At 43.2% G+C, this 21,880-nt stretch overlaps 1 protein-coding gene across 10 annotated transcripts in view; it reads left to right on the top strand.

The window, feature by feature from the left end:
* The window catches only part of ADD2 (adducin 2), a 103,661-nt gene that overhangs the window by 64,933 nt on the left and 16,848 nt on the right, over positions 1-21,880 (top strand). For all 10 annotated transcript variants that reach the window (XR_006200767.1, XM_042932614.1, XM_042932612.1 and 7 more), the window contains 7 exons: positions 6,012-6,163; positions 6,564-6,644; positions 9,113-9,262; positions 10,568-10,711; positions 12,635-12,733; positions 17,229-17,405; positions 21,147-21,404. Coding sequence is in view for 9 of the 10 variants with exons in the window: in XM_042932614.1 (XP_042788548.1) it covers positions 6,012-6,163; positions 6,564-6,644; positions 9,113-9,262; positions 10,568-10,711; positions 12,635-12,733; positions 17,229-17,405; positions 21,147-21,404 (1,061 nt within the window). In the remaining variant the exon portion in view is untranslated. The remainder of the gene's footprint in view (positions 1-6,011; positions 6,164-6,563; positions 6,645-9,112; positions 9,263-10,567; positions 10,712-12,634; positions 12,734-17,228; positions 17,406-21,146; positions 21,405-21,880) is intronic.

The raw sequence follows: 21,880 nt of genomic DNA, 5'->3' as shown, positions 1-21,880 counted from the left end.
AATAATTCAAGAAAGAGAAATAAAAATCACTGTACTGTGTTCTTACAACCAAGAAATGACTATTATCAATATTTTGGTGTATATCCTTCCAGCCTTTTTCTCTTAACATAGATAAATTAAGAAAACAAAAATGGAATCTCATTATATATGCAAATTTGATAGCTTAACATATCTTGACTAATTTTTCACATAATAAAACATGGTTCTGTAATACAATGTTTGGTGGAGGTATGCATATTCTGTGGCATGGCTGACTATGCCATAGTTCATTTAACCAATTTCCTATTTTTGGACTTTTAGGTTGTTTACAATTTTTTGCTGTTGTGAACAACAATGCAATAAATTCTTCGATTTATTCTATGACTATTTTCTAAAGACAGATTGCTGGAAGTAGAATTGCTGGATTAAAGAATGTGCATGTTTTGAAGATGTTAATGCATAATGCCAAATTTCCCTGGAGAAAGAAAGAACCAATTTGCATTCCCACAAAAAATGCAGTCATGCCCATTTCCTGCACCTTGATCTGTGCATAGTATGTATTATGCCATTCGTTTCATCTTTTTGATTTGATAGGCAATAAATAGCACTTTGTGTTTTAATGTGCATTTATTTAATTACTAATGAGGTTGGATATATTTTCATATACATACTGGGATGATTTTCTTTTTGTAGTAAATTGTAGTACAATTCAGAATTGTATCACATTCTGAATCCGTCAGTACTTTCTTTTGTGTGTTCTGCTTTTGATTACACACTCAGAAACACCTTCCCCATGTTTTATCATCTCATGGGACAAATGCCCTTAATTATTTATTTGTCAAATCCTCAACTATTTGTGCCAGTTTATTCTTAAAAATAACTTTAGAATTTGTCATGTTCTGCAACCCCCCTACCCCCACCCTCCGCCAATCTACCTCAAAAATTCCCTTTTGGGATTTTGGTTGGGATTGTATTGAATGGATTCATTTGGTGAAGAATTTATAAATTTACAATTTTATATTAGAATATAAGTTCCACAGGAGAAAAGATATTTGTATCCTTTGTTCACTGCTGTACCCTAGAGTAGTGTCCTGGACTTAGAAAAGTAGCTGTCACAGACTAGGTGTTTTAAAAATATTTGCATGAATGAATTTTAAGTCTGTTCAGAGATGATGTATGTCTTCTGTTTATTTGCTTTTTTTTTTTTTTTTTTTTTACCTTTTTTAATGTCCATCAGAGAAGGTTAGTAGTTCTTTTCATATAGTCCCTACTAATTTCTTATTAAGTGTATCTTGGAAATTTTATGTAACTTTGTTATTTTAAATGATTTTTTTCTCCACTCAATTTTCTTTCTGGTTATAGCTGTCACCAGTAGCTTCTTACCAGAATCTTACCAGTACCAGAAAAGTAGCTTCTTGTTGAACTCTTAAATTCTAATAGTTGCTCAGTTAATTCTCTTGGGGTTTGTATATTAAAAAAAAATCCCATGACCTGCAAATAATGTTCATTTTGAATCCTTCATTTCAACATTTACCCTTTGTTTTCTTTTTCCAGTTTTCTCACTATATTCATTAGAACTCTCAGAACAATGTTTAATAATACATTAGAGAATAATCATTCTTGTCTTGTTTCTGACTTTAATAGAAACCCTTTACCCGAAGAGTTGAGTTTGTGATCATGTTGAGGAAATCTCTTCTTATTCTAGTTCAATATGGGTTCTTCTCAGAAATGGATGTTGAGTTTATAAAATGCATTTTGGGCATTTATTGACTTTCCTTTCTTTGAACTAGTGATGTGATGAATTATATTAATAGATTTATGAATATTGAAGTATTTTTTCGTTCCTGAAATCAATCATTCCTGGTCTTGATGCATTCTTCTGAAAATATTCTTCTAGATTTGATTTGCTAGACTTATTCAGGATTTTGCATATTCATACATGAGATTGGTCAGAAATTCCCTTTTTGTGCAGTCCTCATTTAGTATTGGTATTAAGGCTATAGTTTCATAAGATAAATCAGGTGATCCCTGCACTTTTCTTTGTCCTGATGGCATTTATTTATTTATTTGTTTTCATTTTAGAGAGGAGGAGAGGGGCTGAGGGGGAGACAGAGAATCTTAAGCAGGCTCCACACTCAGTGTGGAGCTGGACATGGGGCTTGATCCCAGGACTCTGGGATCATGACCTGAGCTGAAATCAAGAGTTGGATGCTCAACCAACTGAGTCACACAGATGCCCCTGCCTGATGGAATTTAAATAAGATAGGAAGTCTCTCTTCCTTGGAGATTTATTATTCACTGGTAAAGCCATCCAGATAGGCAACATTTTTGATAACATTTTTTTTTCTCAGTTTTATCTAGGGTCTTTAAAAAATTTATTTTGCTACGTCCTGAGTAAATTTTGGCCATATATTTTAAATAAATGATTCATTTCATAGAGAGCCTCAAAATTATTAGAGTGATGTACCATCTTTCTACCATTTAAACTTTCAGTTGTGGATGAGATGACATCCCATTCTCATTTCTGGTGTTGTGTATTCCCCCTTTCTTTTTACAGCCAATCCAGGTGTTGGTTTATTCATGTATCTTGCATAAGCCAATTCTTGGATCTATGTATTCTACTAATTTTCGAGTTTCCCAATTCATTGATTTTGTTTTTCTATCAATGAATTGGGAAACTCGAAAATTAGTAGAATACATAGATCCAAGAATTATTTTCCAAAAGTTTTCTTTGGTTTATTTTGATATTTATATTTTTTTCTTGAATAGAATAAAATGAATACTTTATTTTCATTCTAATTCAATAATAAAGACATTTTAGGCTATGAATTTTTTCTCTCTGAATGTAAGTTTGGTCTTACCTCATTAATTTTGACACAGTATTTCCTTTATTGTTAATTTACAGATAGTTTGCAGTTGCTGCTTTGATTTTATTTTTATTCTAAGAACTGTCTGGGAGTGTGCTTTCTCATTTCCAAGTGGTTTAATTTGTATTATTTTAAAGGTTTGTTGATAATGTCTAATTTTATTGCATTGTGTTTGGGTAATTTGGCCTATTTAATGTCTATGTTGGGGATTTACTGAGATTTTCTTTGTGCCCTAATATAATTTTTAAATGATATGTAGATTCTATCTCTAGGGCATAGTGTTTAATCTGTATCTTCATTTATTATTTTCAATTTTATAAAAAGTGAGATTTGTGTTGTTTTTCTCTGTATATTTGATTACTGTTCATTTATCTTTGTATTTCTGATGGCTTTTGCTTTGTACCTTGCTGAAACATTATCCAAAGCAAAAGTGTTCTTTATAGCTGTAGCTTCATTATGCATTATAGGTTTATTTCATGTAGAATAATATATACAATGGTCCTTCCAACAGTGACCTCTGCTGCCTGGCTTTGTCTGGGGTCCTTATGCTTTTGTTATACCTCCCTTCTTGGTGCCAAGGATGAATATTCCAAAAGGATGTGCTTTCCCTGATTTCTATTTTGATAATAGTATTATGATCTCTGTTTATTTTTGTTTACATTTTCTGGGCATAGTTTTGGTGACTGTTTTCTTTTTACCTGCTTTATGTCACTTTATTTTAGTGTTGTTTGTTAGTAAACCTCCTGTAGCATTGTCTTCTGGCATCTATTGCTATAGCAGAGAAATTTGAAACGGCCTATTTTTTTTGATACTTTGTAGGTAACCCAAATTTTTTGTAGGTGTTTGTGCATTTTTTCTCCTTATCCTTGTATTTCAGAAACGTGTCAGGAAGCATATAATTATAGGCTTTTTCTCTTTATGGACTTTTCCCTCTGGCATGTAGTAAATCCTTATAACTTAGTTACACAGGTCTCTTTTTCAGTTCAGAAATTGTTTCTGTTATATTGATGCTAATTATCTGTATGCTGACTCTCTGGTCTTTGTCTTCCATAGCTATCCTATTTTTTCTCATCGTTTTCATGTCTCTGACCTTATACTCTTTCTTTTGGGAGAGAAATAGAGCTGACCAGAATTCTCACTGCCTTACTGGCCAGCATCTGTCAGAAAGACAGTTGGATGCCTGAAAATCTGATTAGTCTATGTCCAGGGTATCTGAGTCAGGGATTGTGGACAGGGGAGGTTCCAAGAGTCATGAATTCGCGCACAGATAGGTTGTTCTTTGTCCAGCTCCATTTGCCTTAGAATTTTGTGGTGGTTCTGTGTTTTTATTTTGGTTTCTTTTTTTTTTTTGCAATAGTGTGTCCTTCAGTCTTAGCTTTCCCAGAGGGGTTAGTGAGTTTTCATCTTTTTCTGTGTTTTCTTAGGTCCCTTGAGTAAATGGCTTGGTTAGATCTAAGTCATAAACCTGGCACTCAGTATCCTAACTTTTGTGAGGCTGGTCAGAACAAGCATTATTTCTCTTAAAACCCTGAGAGCAGAGGTTCTGAGTTGCTGGTGGAAGCTTCTGGTCTCTTCTCCCACCGTGGGCCTGTGGGTGGGATAATCCTTACAGCAAAGCTCCATGGAGTGGGGGAGGGGGACACTGACACAGGACACGGAAGATGTGATGACATGTTTTTAGATCTATTCTGGCCTCCTGGCCATCCCTGGGACTCCATAGTTATTTGTAAAAGAAGGATTCCAAGAAATCATGGATAGCCCCTCTTGCCTGGCTTTATATGGGGGCGGGGTTGCTTTTGATATCCCTCCCTTCTTGCTGCTAGGGATGAAGTAAAGAGGTAATTGCTTGTCTAGGGAATGCACAGAGAGGAAGAAAGGATCCCAGACTGGTCAATTCCAATTAGAAATTGTTGACTTTAGAATTTTGTTGTTCTTTTTGCCAGTTCAGCTGAGCCTTTGGACCACTTCTTTCTCTGTCAACCATGGTTACTGGACACATGCCCTGGAGGTATCCCTCTGGTGGTCACAGGCTTTCTAGGGGCATATTCCTGACATGGGGTGTTTTGAGGTTGGTTCTGTTTGCTTTACATAGGCCCAAAAGCACCTGATCCACCCTCACTTCTGCAAACAACCTCATCATTTCAACTAACGGCAAACCTGATATAGGACATATATCACATTGTGTAGTAGTGAGGTTATTGAGATGGTGGAAGCTTCTAAAGGACATTTGAATCCATTAAAGTTTTTAGTGAGATGCTGGGAGAGGCATCATCAGGAGGCTCCCAGCCAGACATCATTTTAAGCCAGAACCCTCTCCTATTGATTCTTTTATTGGTTTCAGGATACTAGTCAGAAGTGCTGGTCTCAGACACCCTCTTATGCCTTCTGGAGGTGTACAGGCAGCAGTCATCATTTTTAATGGGATAGATTGGACATCACCTCCTAGACCCTTTGGGTACCCTGAGGATAGGACCATCAAATCTTCTAGGCCAATTTCCAAATCCTTTCCACATCCCTCCAAATTCCCAGAAAGAACCATAAGTAACCAAGGGACTGCACATCCAGAGGGGAAAAGATGTGGCCTGTCTGAGGCCTGAAGCCTTTCAGCCAGCCATACTGACTTCTGGAAGTTTATGACTTGTCAGAAAAGGTTGAGGAATTGACTTCCTGCCTGACTTGGCTTTCTAATTTTCCCTGTTTCTAAAGCAGAGGAGAAGTTATATTACATGATATAATTTAAACAATATGATATAGCAGGTCTAATGATTAGGAACTTCTTCATGAAAACTAGTTGATGAAATATATCCCTATTTCTGCTCAGAAACTTACTTCTGCTTTTATTCAGTGTCCATCTTCAGGATTTATTGTAGGCTTGGCATTCTGAGAACTCTCCATTCTGTGGTTTGACTATTGCCATGAGTTTTGATCAAAAGCAATGCCATTTTTATCTGAATAAGCAGAAGACTTACTTGGGCACAACTATCCATTCTATGGACATTTTCCCCCTGGGTAAGAGTCAAAGAATATTTAATTCCCTGCCTGTGGAAGTTTTGTGCAGTTGTAGTGCCAGTGAGAATTTGGAGAGGACTAGGGAAAGGAAGGAAGGGGGGCAGACAGGAGCCCTGACCCTGAGAGCTGCCCTATCCCCGCCCTGTTTCCTTGCAGACTTCTCCATGATGACACCCATCAATGACCTCCACACAGCTGACACCTTGAACCTGGCCAAGGGAGAGCGGCTCATGCGGTGCAAGATCAGCAGCGTGTACCGTCTCTTAGACCTTTATGGCTGGGCCCAGCTGAGCGACACCTACGTTACGGTGAGGAGAGCATCTTGGAGTGGGGTGGGCACTGTGTGTGGCCTTGACAAAATTGGAAGGGAGAACTCCTGCTGTTGGCATGGTCATGCACTGTGCCCTTTCAAGGTTTCTAACCATTGTGGTCAATCATGGCCACTTCTCTAGATAAGGAGCTAGGAACTCCTGGAGCCTATTTCTAGGGCTACCCCTGATCATTGGGAGATTCCTATTGTAGGTCCATTGCCCCAGTTCCAAATAAAGGCTGGATCTTCTTCATCTCTCATATGCTGGAGGGAGATAAGGGTCCCTGGGAGGAAGTTTTAGATGCAATGGAGTCAGGGGAAGAGGGGATTCAAGCAGAGAGTCCTTGGAAATGATCCCTCTCTCTCCTTGCCACTGACAACATGTGTCTTCCTTCCAGCTGAGAGTCAGCAAGGAACAGGATCACTTCCTGATTAGCCCTAAGGGAGTTTCTTGTAGTGAAGTCACCGCATCCAGCCTGGTGAGTACAGTCTGGCATCTCGCTGCCTATTCCTTGTTGAAACAACAGCAGCCTAGAGTGACAGGCCATCTCCAGATTAGCCGCTGTTGTTCTGTCCCTTGTGGAGCTTGCAGTCTGGTGGGCCAGAGAAGACACATGGCCCTGAAGCAGAAAACCCATAGCACAACCCAACCATGAGACCAAATGCAAGGTGCAGGCAACAAGCGCAGTTGGAGGGAGGAGGAGGAGGAGGAGGAGGAGGAGGAGGAGGAGGAGGAGGAGGAGGAGGAGGAGGAGGAGGAGATGATGGAGGAGACGGACATGGGGTCTTCCTATGCCTGGGATTGGACCCCAAAGGCTGGGAGTGGGGAGGTCTTACTAGATTCGGGGATATATTAGAACAACAGCCAGTACTTTCTCTCAAGCACTCTGCAAGACCTGCCTAGTGCTGGTGCCATTCGAGATAGCTTCTGGGACCCCTTTTGGTTCTCTTGCTCCTTTTAGGTGTAGTAGGAAGAAAGTTCCAGAAGTTGGTCTTGATCAGGAAAGATTCCTGGGTGGGAAAAGGAAAACAGTAGAAAGGACTGTCTTACAAGCGGAAGAGGGCCAGTGGTTGTGGGGGGCTACACCATCTGTGCTGCACAGTCGAGGCCAGAGGGTGCCACCTCCAGGCCTCTGCCAGCCTTGACACACTCTCACATGTTGAGTCCAGGCTTGCAGTTAAAAGAGCCAGCTGACAAAGTCACAGTGTATTTGGGCAGGGCAGGACCATGAGGACTGCCAAGGCCACTTTACAGGGAAGAGAGGATGCTGATGCCCAGGGAGGTAAGTGACTTGCACAGGGCCACCTAACAAGGTCATGGTTGAGTCAGACTGGAACCAAAGACACAAGGAGGCACAGGCTCTGCCTTTAAGGCATTCGTGGCCTAGTGGGGGAGCAGGCAAGTAAACTCAGAGTGAAGAATGCTCTCCTATAGCAGGAAGCTTAGGGAGCCCCAGCAGGAGGGGCAAAGGAGTTGGGTTGACCCAGTGGTGAATGAACTGAGTCCCCAGGAAACCACAGGATAGGCAGACATAGACTGGGACAGCAGGGAGGGGCTGGGCAGAGGCAATTGTGTCCTCAGCAGGAAGACAGTTCGCACAAAGCCAGACACATGCCAGATCATGGTGCACTTGGGAGGACAGTGAGTGGCTGCGTCTGGCTCACATATTAGTGAGGCTGGAATGGTGACAGGGACCAGATGATAAATGGCACCAAAAGCCTTGTTATGGTGCTTTCGCTTTATTCTGCTGGTCGTGTAGAGCCTCTGAAGCATTGTAAGCAGGTGAGTGATGTGGCCAGGTTTCCATGTAGCAATCGTACCCTGCCAGCTGTGTGCAGAAGTGACATTAGGACAACTGGCTGGTGCTAAGAAGAGGGTGCTGCCTTGGATAGTGCAATGTCAGGCATAGGGGCAGTTCTGTGAGGCAGGAGTGGGGGATTGGAGCGAGGCAGAAGCTGCCATTGATAAAGAAGCTCCAGGGTTTCCCGTTAGCCAGGAGGAGGTGTGGACATGATTGTACTTGCACAGGGTTGTTTTTGTCTATGCTTAAGCATGATTAAGGAATAGTCTTTTGTCTTGCTGTGTCACAAAGTGACCTTCTCTAGTGGTGATGTTCCATGAAACTGTTTATGCTAAGCAGGGAACACCACAGCCTGACTGTGTGCAGAGCCAGCCAGAGCCACCATTAGGTGTGTGTGTGTGTGTGTGTGTGTGTGTGTGCGCGCGCACACATCACATGAATGTGTGATTTTTAGCCATGACACCTACTACCTCCTTGGCCTCAGAAGCAGATTATATTATAAGACCAGTGACTAGTTTCTACCTGTCCTTTAAGACCTAACTTTTGGGTGATTAGTAAATGGATGTTTATTATACTACTCTCTTTACCTTTGTGTATGTTTAAAAATTCAAAGTAAAGGGTAAAAAAACAAGAAAACATCTCAGATGTTACTTCTTTTGGGAAGACTTCTCTGATCTCCTTCTTTTACTGGGATCAAAGACTCCTTCCATCTGTTTCTAGAGAATTCTGTGATGGACTGTCTTCTAGCCCCTCTACCCAAGTTGTGGTCTGTAGACCAACAGCCTGAGTGTCACTTGGGAACTTGTTAGGAATGTAGACTCTTGGGCCTCATTCTTGGCTACTGAATCAGAATCTGCATTTTGATGGGATCTCCAGGTGATTATTATACCCAGTAAAGTTTGAGAAACTCTGCTGTATTATTTTTCCTGCTGAATTATAATCACCCATGTTGCCTGTTGGCCTGTATACTCACTGAGGGCAGAAACCAGGTCTCTTTTTCTCCCAACACCAAGCCCAGCCCTAGCTCCTGGTGTGCTGGAATGTCTGAATACAGTGGGTAGGCGTGTGCTGGCCCACAGGCAGGGAGACTCGTGAGGGCCTCTGCCGGCCCTGTGGCCATCAGTCTCTCTTCTTTATTGGCCCAGATCAAGGTGAATATCCTGGGAGAGGTGGTGGAGAAGGGCAGCAGCTGCTTCCCAGTGGATACCACGGGCTTCTGTCTTCATTCGGCCATCTACGCAGCCAGACCCGACGTGCGTTGCATCATCCACCTGCACACGCCAGCCACCGCAGCCGTGAGTGTCCACTCCTTAGGCCGGCATTTCAGACCCTGAGGCTGGCGGCAGACCCCTGCTACCTGCTTCTCTGAGGTTCTCCCTGAGGAAAGACCTAAGCCCCCCAAGCTGGTGGCAGTCTTGTTTTTTAAAAACAGTTCTGGAAAGATTTCCTGGAATTCAGGCCAAGTTGAGGAGAGGGAACACCCAACGTGGGGACACTAATCCTCTCCATTTTTCTAAGCACCAAAGTCTTGGTTTGGGGAGATAAGGTAAACATGTGTAATGTCTGCTCTACTGCGTCCCCCACCCTGCTGCACACACACACACAAGCACCACTGACCCAGGTAATGGCATCTCTTGAGTTTCTGTTCAGGTCAGTCCTATTGGACTAAGGGCTGACGCCTGCCCCCAGCCCCTCTCTCTAGTAAGGAGAAATCTTGATAAAAGGTAATACAGTGGGAACCTGGACTTGTCCACTCCTCATTGCCCAAGGTAGGCTGAGAGCTGGGATTGCAGCAAGGAAAACCAGGAGAGAGTAGAAGCGATACCCTCAAGTATCAGATTGTCCATTCAAGGGCTCTGGTAATTTCCCCATGTGTACCTAAGACACTGCAGTGTCACTTGGAAAGGCAACCACCAACCAGTTCTGGATGTTTCCCCAGCCTTCAACCCATCTTTCTGACTGCAAGGCCTCATACCTACAGGGGCAGAGCAGACTTGTCACTGGCCTCGGGTTTTTTCTACCAAGTACACTAGTTATGAGGATTCAGATTTTCCAGAATTTGGGCCAAGACTGAATGATATATGTGTGCTGAGTGTCCATTTCTGCAGGCTTACTCATGGGGCAGAATGAGTGAACAAAGGCAAGAAGCTCTCCTAAATCTCTCCATGCCCTTGCTTTTAATAAAAGGCAGGGTGTGGGGCATGGATTTTAACCTTATTCCCTGGTGCTCTTATTGCCCTGTCACGAGTGAGACGGGGCTTCTCAGTGAGCCTCCCTGTTTCTGCCCTGACCTCAAGGTTGAGGACTTCCACCAGCCCATCCCAGAGGACCCTGGACCCTGCCTCACCCCAGCCTCTTCCCCGAGTCCTAGGACAAGAGAAGAGCTGGGAGTGGGCAGCAGCATCAGCTCTCTCAAGGGCATTCTCTGTAGCAGTTTTAGAAAATGGTATATTGACATGGCTGCTATCAAAATGGTAAGATTTGGGAAATCTGGAAAGACATCAGAGGAAGCAGAAAGCCAGACCCAATCAGGTACAGCAGAGGCAGAGGGTGGTGCTAGGGGAGCTGCAGGTGCTAACCATTCCACTGTCTCACTGAAGGTGTCGGCCATGAAGTGCGGCCTCCTGCCTGTCTCCCACAATGCCCTGCTGGTGGGGGACATGGCCTACTATGACTTCAATGGTGGGATGGAGCAGGAAGCGGATCGAATCAGCCTGCAGAAGTGCCTTGGACCCACCTGCAAGGTTTGCTCAGCTGTTCCGGGAAGACACTCTGGGGTGGGATTGTCAAAAGCCTACATCATGAGTGACACATGTTCAGTGGACAATGTTTCAAAGTTGCACATATACAAAAAAGTGAAAAAAGATTCTCTATATGCCACTACCCTGAGATTTTGGTGCTCACTCGAGATATAGTCGCATATATTTATAAAACTAGGATCATAAAATATATTCTCCTTTCTCCCTTAGCAATATCCAGTAAATACCGTTGTGTTTTATTATTTTCTAAATCACTATTTTAAATTATTAAAATATACCTCATTATATGAATGGCTGTGTCACCATTTTACCTTAACAGTCTTCTGTAGTTGGACATTTGGAGGGTTTTTTCCCCTGAATTTTTCCTTGATATGAACAACATGCAATGAAAATTCTTTCATTTAAATCTCTGTGTATGCCTGAGACTGCATCCTTAGGATAAATGCCTGGGATGCACATTTTAGAACTCTTACTTCATATAGGCAAATTGCCCTCTCCTCCCCAGCATCTGGTATGTGAGAACGCTGCTTCCTAGTCTTCCTAAACTTGTTATCATTTTTTTTTTTTTGCTAACTTGATAGAAACAGAGTCTCACTATTGTTTTTTTTAAATCTAAAGACCTATATTTTAACAGCAAATAATTAGGGGTGGCCAGCTTAGTACAGGAAGTTTTGGAATGGAGCCTGGGCTGATGGATGCTTGTTCCTGTCCTCAAAAGGCACTCACTGCCTGAGTCATTTCCAGTCTGAGAGCCCCTGTCTTCCCATCTCTGACACAGAGGAGAAATCCCTGCCACTCTCTCCTGACATTCTCTAATGCCTCATTAGCAATGCCCGGAGAAGGAGGAAATGTTCACATCTATGAAATGCTGTCAGAGTTTGAGACATGGGGCATTTGCTATCTACAAAGTCTTTTGGAGGCCAGAGTCATCATCCCTTCCTGTTTCCCTTGAGGGGAAAAAAACTCCAGCTGTTTTCATTCAGCAAGAGAGACTGTGATGATGAGGCCACTAGGCCTCAGCCGAGGTCTGCAAGGACAAATCCAACACACCGATCTGTGTTCCTGTTACTAAGTGGGCATCATCTGTTTTCAGAGAGTTCTTGAAGATAAAATTAACCAAGGAACAGTTTCTGCATCTGAACTTTGGGGAGTCAGGCTCTTAGTGTAAATTCATTTCTGTTTCTCTCCCCCACCACCACCCCTTTTATCTCCCTGCTCCTGGCTGACTCACAAACATTGCACCAACAGTGAAAACACCTGGGTTCTAGTTTGGATTCTGCCCCTGACTAGCTGGGAGACTTTCAATTTCTTTAGGCCTCTGTTTCCTCTTCTGTAAAACCAGAGAGTTAGAGTAGAAGGTCACTACAGCTTCTTTCACAGAGCTATAGGGTCTTAGAGCTGGCAGGACATCACCGAATTCATGGAGAGGAGACCTGAGGTCCAAAGAGGTGACATGACTCACCTGTTTCTTCAGAACCACCTCTTGAGAGAGCCACCCCCTTGGGTTTTGGTTTCCAAGTCAACCAAGTCACAGGATCCAGAGGTTGCTTTTGAGGTTAGTCCCTAATATTGGACATCAAGTAATTTTGTTCAATTTAACAGACACCAGTTTTTTAGATTTCTAAGCCCTCCAAAGCCTAAAAATCCAGGTATTGCCCAAAGAAATCCAGCAAGCTACCTAGTCTCAGTTTTACAAAGCATCTTCCATTTCTTAGGGATGATGCCTCGGGTTAATATTACATGTGGGGTAGCTAGGAATGTTTGTAGGGGGAGAATGAACAAGGAGTTGGTAGGGAGGGTGCTTTGGGATTGGATATGGAAACTGATCTGGAATAAATGAAAAATCGCTCCTTCTTAACTAAAGTTTAAAAGACTTGAAGTTTTAATTGGCCGTTTGCTCCTCTGCAGATCCTGGTGCTAAGAAACCATGGAGTGGTTGCTCTAGGTGACACCGTGGAGGAGGCGTTTTATAAGGTCTTCCACCTGCAGGCTGCATGTGAGATACAGGTGAGCAAGTTCCTCTGGGGAGTGGGCCCCAGAGTGCCTCTGACGCAGGCCCCCCTGGCTGTGATTTAAGGAGTCCTGTGAGCCAGCCGTCTGAAAGCCTTGCCCTGTTTCTCTGCCTTGGAACCACCTTATCCTTCTAAAGTTGCACAATTAGAATCAGTTTTGCATCTTTAAAATATTTATCACTGTTATCTAACAACCATTGCCTACCTCTTGAGGGTCAGTGCTCAGGGCAGGGAACTTTTGTAGGCCCATCAATTGGACGGTGGTAGAAACCATAATAGGGCATATAAAAGTTCTTACCATGCTCAGGTCCTACCTGGGGTATAACTGTTACATCTAGCTATGCCAAATAGACATATTTGGTAGGTCTTTTTTTTTTTTTTTTTTTTTTTTTTTTTTTGCCTGGAGGGTATAGTTTGCAAATACTATTAACATGGTCCAGCCCAGAAAGAGAAGTGGAGAGCAGGCCAGGGTGAAGTTTGACATGGCAAGCCTGAACACCAGGGAATCCCCAAAGTAATGTCCAGGGAGCCCATCACAAAGTTCCCCTAACTAGTAAGCGATGGGATAGAGGGTGGGTGGGGAGTGTCAGTGATCATGGGCCCCCTAGAGGAATTGGTGGAGAAGCAATAGGAAAGCACAAACCCTATAGTTCTGCCAGTTAACAAAATAATGTTGGATAACCCAAACACATGCTCCTTTCAGTGTGGCAAGCTGTCAGGGGTGAGGAAGGTGGCCTTGCAAGCTGAATGGACTTCATCCTTCCCAGCTCTGGGATGTGTGCCTTTGGGTCGGGGACTTGCTTTCCATAGCCTATGTTTCCTCACCTGGAGACATGGGGCCTGTGGAGTCCTTGTGAGGATGGGGCCTTTCAGACAAGGAGAGGTGTTGCTGATGGTATTTTTAGGACTCGGTTGACACACGGGAAGGCTAACTGCTCCAGGATGAGTCAGCTCCTTGCAAGGTCCTTTGGTCTCCTGTCTGCTCTCTTCTGGCCTGTCTAGGCAGAGCAGTGCCACAGACAGAAGGCCTGCCTTTGTCTTGGGAGTTGAGGGGTGGGCAGAAGAATGAGACAATCCTAGAAGCATCCCAGGTGGAGACTACAAGTGGCACCTTTCTCAAAGGTTTTTAAAGGCCTAAGTTGAGAGGACAGTTATTAAGACAATGATGAATAGGTGTTAGAAGAAGTCTCCCCACCCCCCAAACAGCAGTGGTCAGAACCGGAGAAGGTGAAGGTAGAACCAGGATCAAGGCAGTACCTTTCAGATGCGGTGGCCTCCCTACCCCAACCAGAGATGCTGGCCCTGAGCTCTGTCCCATGACTGACATTAGAACCTGGCAGAGCCTCTGATATGCCCACTTTGTTTCCCCCCATATCTGAGCTCTTACAAGTTCCCCACCTTCCTGCTGAAGAAGAGGCTTCCATGAGAAAATAGCTCTTATCACTTTGCAAAGACAGCATGGACCTAAAATGAATGGAGAGAGATGCCCATGTATCCCCCCACATGGTGAAGACTGCTCCACACTAAGAAATGGCCTCTGTGCAGTTTAACCAAAGGCAGGATGGCTGTCTAGCAGCTGAGGGGATGAAAGCGCAGAGCTGTCAGCCACTGGCCCCAACAGCCCCAGCTGCTTCTCTTGGCCCTGCCTGCTGTCACTTTCTTTTCAGTCAGGACTGACTCGATGTGACCTTGTTAAAGTGCATCAGGCAATGGAGCCAAATAACCCCCAGAAAAGCTCCAGTGGCTTTTTTCCCCAGCTTGTAGAACAGGGAAGCTTCTAGAGAGAGAGAGGAAGCTGGAAGGTATAGAAGCAAAACAGGCAAGATTAGACCAGAAGTGTGGATGGTTTAAAGCATGAACGATCCCAGGGGCTGACAGATGCTGTTGGGATTGCAGCCCCTGGCCAAGGTCATTTCTAGTTGAACAGCCAGGACTGAGGTTCTATTTCCATTGTGGGCCTGCTTTTCTCCCCCAGTGACCTTGGCAAACAAGCAAATGTGGCTGTGGTCATTTTAGTGGTTCAAGGCTAAAAGCCTAGTCCATTCACCTTGGGGAGAGTGTTCTCATTGCTCTCCATCAGTTTGGGGTTCTAGGAATCTGGGTCATCCCCAGCTGAGAGAGGCAGCTCCCTGCTCTGCTTACAGGCAGATGGGAAGAAGCTCAGGCAATTCTTCCCCATCTGCTACCCATCACCATGGAAACTAATGGGGGGCAGGGAAGGGAGGTGGAAGGAGTCAGCTCTTGTAAGGATGTGGGCAATTCTTTCCTCCTCCATAACGACTAGTCCCCAGGGCATATTGTTTCTTTCATAGTAAAACCTCAGAATTTATTTATCATAAACATTTATGTGGCACTCTCTATGTACCAGGTGCTATTCTAGGTACTTCACGAATATTGCCTTACATAATACTCATGAGGTAGATCCTACTATTTTCATTTTACAGATGAGAAAACTGAGGCACAGAAAGGGTAAATAACTGCTGCAAGTCACACAGTGAGTGAGTAGCAGAGCCAGGATTCAAACCCAGGCAGCCTATGTCCCAAGTCCATGTCCTTAAACACTACATTGCATTGCCTCTTGGGGCAATGAGGGTCAGTGGGAAAGATCAGCTGATAGTCAGGGTTTCACTCCAAGTCAGCCAGGGAAACATCAACTGACAGTCTGCACTCCAAGTCAGGGTTTCACGGTCCCAGGGCTAAAGCCCTGCCTTGGCTAGATAGGGACCCACGATGAACTAGGTAATTGATCTACCAGTTGGAATTCATGGCCATTGAGAGTGCATTCCCACGATGCGGCCCCAGTGTAGGTGTGAGGGACTTCAGCATTAGAAAATACAGCAACAGAGGGCAGAACTGGAACTAGTGAATGCACGTAACAAAGAGGGAGGTTTGAACTCAATGCAGTCTGTATGAACTCACTGTAACCCTTCTCACATTTGGACAACAGTATAGTAGGCTACCTCAGTAGGCACGGATCTGAGCATCTTCCAGGGATATTGGACAGGGACATTTAGTTTTGGTGGGAGAGGGGAGTAAATGCCTACTGAAGTCTCTGTTTTTGCCAGGATATGGAGTCATCTTTGTAAGATAAAAATGGAGGCTTCCACTGAACACATGTCTTGGATGAAGAGGGAATGGAAAATGAGTGTTCTTGCTCCCTCCACTTCACAGGGTGACAGGGATCACCTTGCAGGGGTGGCCTGGCTGACCTCTAGGACATCTCGTGGGAGCCATTTGTTACATTGGTGAATTTAACACACTCTGGGTGTATCCCAGAGCCTCATGGTTTCATAGGCTTATGTTTGCCAGCAAGCTAAATTGTACACTTTTATTTTCAGTAAAAACTGGAACACCGAATGTTTATGTAATCGGAGCATTCTCCTAGAATAAGTAGGCTTACAAGAGATATCAAATATCAATCAGATTTGCAGCACAAAACACCTGGCTCACTACCTATAATACTCAGAAACCACCATCTCTCCCTGTTGGTGGACTCACCCTGGAAGCCAAATCATAACCAATTATGTCCGAGCGGCAGATTCACGGAACAAATAGAATGTACCATTAGATGAATATAGAATTAGGAAATAAGGAGATTAGTTAGATTAGGAAATGTTTTTTAGGATCATTAAAATCGCCTGCTGTATACACACACCTCTTGCCCTAATACCCAGAGTCCATTGCCTGCAACCACTTGTTATATAGCCCCTTTCCATGGAGACATGATGGGACAAATACTCCAAGTCCATTGGTGAAGCTGCCTGACTCCTGCACAGCGCCCGGCTGTGTACTACCAGCACATCATGTATCTCCTTTTTCTGGGTTTCCTTGACCAACTAATACCACTGTTGAAGATGAATTCTTCCTTTAGACCTGTTAATTCAGGCCATCAGGCTACTCTGATGTTTTTTATTGCCTGAGAAGCTAGCCTATTTTCTTTCGAGTGACTTTTTTTCTAAAAAAACAAAAACAAAACAAAACAAAAAAACAACAGAGGGAGAGATTTTGAAGAGAGAAAGAGAAAGGTGCAGAAGAATAATAGAATATACACCCACTATTCACCACTCAGATTTAAAAAGTAAAAGCCTTTTTACTTGATTTTTTTCCTCTTTAAGAAATAAAATATTACAGACAAGAATTGAAGCCCCTTTGGAGCCCTTTCTGATCTTACTGTATGACCCCACCTGCAAAATAATCACAATTTGAGGTTGGTCTGTATCCCAGGTAACTTTTGAGTCCTCCATATGGCTTTATTCTTAAGGTTTAACATTTGCGTGATTTCCTCCTCCTCTGTAGTCTCTAAGAACTAACACTAAGAAGAAATTGCTAATACCTCTGTTCCTGGAAATGGGTGCATGCCCAGTAAGTTTCCTCTGGGAGGAAAAAGTCACATGCAGCTCACATTTCTAGACATGTGTACACACACACACACACACACACACACACACACACACACACACAAACTGAGGTCTCTCTGCTCTTTGCCACAGGTGTCCGCCCTGTCCAGCGCTGGGGGAGTGGAGAACCTCATCCTCCTGGAGCAGGAGAAGCACCGACCCCACGAAGTAGGCTCTGTGCAGTGGGCAGGGAGCACCTTCGGACCCATGCAGAAGAGCCGGCTGGGGGAGCACGAGTTTGAGGCCCTCATGAGGATGCTGGACAACCTGGTGAGTCTTGTGCCATTGTCCTTTCAGGCCAGTCTCTTGAGCCTCAGCCCCCTGTAACCAGTCAGTGGGACAATAAGGTGGGCGTGAGAACTGCCAGCATCAGGGTTAAGTTGTGAAGGCCTCATTGATTGGCACCTGACTCAGAATTTGTGGTCATTCTAATAGTAGTTGAGTCTTCTTAAATGATGGCCTTTGCCACCCCTTCTAAGGGCTGTGGATGCCATCTTATATTGTGGCTCAGTTCACTCCTTTGTGGTTAGTTCTGCCTTTCTTATCTCATGATTTTAATGTAGAAAACACGTAATATACTAATTTCCTTATTCTGGTGAGCAGTATTCTAACAACATGCTGTCATAATGATTGAACGAATCAATCCTGCAAGGAGTTAACTGGTATGTGTCCAGGAATGGGCTTGAAAAGATACAAAAGAATGTTAAGACGTTCTTCCTTCTAGGGGCTAACAGTTTAGTTGATGATACGACCTATAAACAGGGGACAATTGGAGAACAAGAGGAAAGCATGCACCATGAGGTACTGGTTGCAGGAAGAGACTATAACATTGATTGCTCAGAGAAGTGAAGGATGAAACCTATCCTTAGACCGTTTCTATATCTAATTCATGTTCCCCTCCTCATTGCTACTACCTTGGACCCTCTTTATTATGTCCAGGTCATTGTGATAATTAATCTTTTTCCCCTTGCCTCCAGTCCCTCCAAACCATCTCCACATTATTATGAGACTGACCATGAGGACCACGTTATAATGATGAAAAATACAATCCACACGAAAATATAATTCCCATTAACATTCGTGTGCCGAGTAATCCATGCCTAAGTAAAGCACCAGAGCCAGAAAGTTTCATACAGGAATTCTTTCAAATCTTTAAGAAACAGACAATTCTTGTGCCATCTTAAACTGTTTCAGAGGATGAAAACAGGACACAAAACCATAATGATCATAATACATTCGGACCAGTCTTTGAGTTGATGAAAAATGCTTTCTGAACACTAGCAGATAGTATCTGGCATAACATTGAATAATAATACCTAATAACCAAGTGAAGGCTCATTCCTAGTATTCAAGGATGGTTTAATACTATAAATCTTTTAAATGTATTTTATGATATTAATGAGTCAAAGGATAAAAACCTTTTGGTCATTTTAGTATCAGAAGTTATTTGATAAAAATATATCGACTTATAAATATAGCTGTTAAGACAGGAGGACATTTATCATGATAAAATAAATCATGGTAAAACACTAGAAGTAGAAGTAAAAGTATTTCCATTAAATTTTGAAACAAAACAATGATTCTTGCTGTCAGCACTTTTAATATTGTTCTAGAATAATATTGGACCTCAATCTAAAATGGGAGGCATAAAAATAAAATATTGAAAAGGAAACAAATTTACTATTAAAAAAAATTTTTAATGTTTATTTTTGAGAGAAAGAGAAACACAGTACAAGAGGTGGAGGGGCAGAGAGAGAGAGACACAGAATCTGAAATAGGCTCCATGGGGCTCGAACCCCCAAACTGTGAGATCATGACCTGAGCCAAAGTTGTACGCTTAACCAACTGAGCCACCCAGCTGCCCCAAAATTACTATTTTTTATAGATAGTATGGTTAAATGTATAAAGATACTTATTTCAGGGTTGTTTATAATATTTTGAAAATGACAAAGTATCTACCACTATTGGTTAATTATGGTATATTCATTCATTGGCATATTCTGTAGCTGTTTAAAGTTTTCTGTGTGGGAGTGCTGATGCACAGAAGCACTTGTACCCCAATGTTTATAGCAGCACTTTCAACAATAGCCAAATTGTGGAAAGAGCCTAAATATCCATCAACTGACAAATAGATAAAGAAATTGTGGTTTATATACACAATGGAGTACTATGTGGCAATGAGAAAGAATGAAATATGGCCCTTTGTAGCAATGTGGATGGAACAGGAGAGTGTTATGCTAAGTGAAATAAGTCAGGCAGAGAAAGACAGATACCATATGTTTTCACTCTTATGTGGATCCTGAGAAACTTAAGATCATGGAGGAGGGGAAGGAAAAAAAAAGTTAGGAAGGGAGCCAAACCATAAGAGACTCTTAAAAACTGAGAATAAACTGAAGGTTGATGGGGGGTGAGAGGGAGGGGAAAGTGGGTGATGGGCATTGAGGAGGGCACCTGTTGGGATGACCACTGGGTGTTGTATGGAAACCAATTTGACAACAAATTTCATATTAAAAAAAAAGGTTTCTGGGGCACCTGGGTGGCTCAGTCTGTTGAGCGTCCGACTTCAGCTCAGGTCATGATCTCATGGTCCATGAGTTCCAGCCCTGCGTCGGGCTCTGTGCTGATAGCTCAGAGCCTGGAGCCTGTTTCAGATTCTGTGTCTCCCTCTCTCTCTGACCCTCCCCCATTCATGCTCTGTCTCTCTCTGTCTCAAAAATAAATAAACGTTAAAAAAAAATTAAAAAAAAAAAAGGTTTCTGTGTGTTTATAGGTTCAATAACATGAAAAAAAAAATCTCCAAAAACACATTGATAAGCTAGAAAAGCAGCTTATAAAGCTGTTTATGCAGTATGGTCCCATTTATATACTATTTTATATATGTTATATATAATTACTGTATGTATTCTATAGTTATATATTATGTATATACTTACATACATATGTGTATTTGTGTGTGTGTGTGTGTGTGTGTGTGTGTGTGTGTTTACAGAGACGGCCACAAAGATTTTTATTAGTTTTCTCTGGGGATGAGATTTTTATATAAAACCCACTTTTTTCTTTCTTTTTTTAATGTTTATTTATTTTGAGAGAGAGAGAGAGCAGGGGAGGGGCAGAGACAAAGAGGGAGAGAGAGTCCCAAGCAGGTTCCACACTGTCCGCTCAGAGCCTGATGCAGGGCTCGAGCTCATGAACCAGGAAATCATGACCTGAGTTGAAATCAAGAGTCAGATTCTTAACCAACTGAGCCCCCAAGACATCCCCCCCCCCATTTTTCTTTATGTTTTTCCATATTGCCTGGTTTTTCTAGATAGGTCTATATTTTCTTTACAATCATAAAAATATCTTAATGCCTCTTTAATTTAAAAAAAATAAAGGAAGAAGGTAGGCAAAGTCAAGAAATTATTGCTTCAGAAGCTGCCAAGCAAGATGACTGAATGTTCTCACCAATCATCACTCATTTCCACCTTGGGATATGGTCTTGCTTAGAAGCAGGGATGTTTTTGAGTCCGATTTCAGGGTTCTAAGAAGGAAATAGTTAAGAAGCCTTGGAGTCGAGAAAATGAGGGTTGACTTTAGAATCATCTGGGAGGCTTTCAGAAATCCTGCATCCCAGACTGCACCACTGTCCGTGGAAATCAGCAGCTCTGAGGGGCCCAGGCACCAGCATTTTTAAAGCTCCCAAGTGATCCCAAAATGTGGCCAGGGTTGAGAACCACTGGGGTAGATGAAAAATTGGGGCACTATTAGAATAAGGAGCCCTGTCTGGGATTTTAGGGATTTTCTCAGCTCTAATCAGAGGGCTTGTTGGGGTGAAGGGAGGAAGATGTTGGGGGATCAGGATGAGGGAGCAATTCTGAAACACAAAAAAGGAACAGCAAGGCCTATGTTGTGTTACGGAGATTTTGGCTTAAACAGAATCCCTTAGAGAGAAGGGACAAGTGTGTGTGGGATATGTGCGTGGAGGCCATTTTCCCCACAGTAAGTGATTCTTTCTATTTCTGTCTTGTTTAGGGTTACAGAACAGGCTACACATACCGCTATCCCTTTGTTCAAGAGAAAACCAAACACAAAAGTGAGGTGGAGATTCCAGCCACCGTCACAGCCTTCGTGTTTGAGGAGGATGGGGTCCCAATGCCTGCCCTGCGGCAGCATGCCCAAAAACAGCAGAAGGAGAAGACCCGTTGGCTCAACACGCCCAATACCTACCTACGGGTCAACGTGGCTGACGAGGTTCAGAGGAGCATGGGCAGCCCCCGGCCCAAGACCACAGTAAGGAGATCAGGAGGGAGGGTGCCTGGCTACCTCTGTGGGCTAGACAGCTTTAAAGGGGGAACAACAAATATCCCCAGGTCTGGGTTATTACAGTTTCCCTTTAGGGCTTCCTATTGGGCCTCTGGGAGCAGCTGCTCATGCCCACAAAAATCTCTGGCCACCTTGTTGCACCTCTGCATTGAGATTTTGGGGCCTGAGGAGCAGATTTCTCCAGGGCACAGCTGGACCTCACTCTCAACAGCACACAACCTAGGAACAATTGGTTTTTGCTTCTTGCTCCCCCATGCAGAGGGGGCTTCTGCAAAGTTCATGGCCATCCAACATTTGGACTGTACATCCGATATAAACCCAGGAGGCAGGTGGGATATTAATTTCTATTACGTAGTCTTCTTCCCCACCCCTCTTCTCTCTCTGTCCTCCTCTCTTTCTCTTTCTCTCTCCCCTTCCTTCCTTCCTTCCTTTCTCTCTCTCTC

This window comes from Panthera leo, chromosome A3 (assembly GCF_018350215.1).
Source record: "Panthera leo isolate Ple1 chromosome A3, P.leo_Ple1_pat1.1, whole genome shotgun sequence".
Taxonomy (NCBI): domain Eukaryota; kingdom Metazoa; phylum Chordata; class Mammalia; order Carnivora; family Felidae; genus Panthera; species Panthera leo.
Note: the sequence above shows the minus strand (reverse complement) of the source record. Positions and strands in the feature narration are given on the sequence as shown.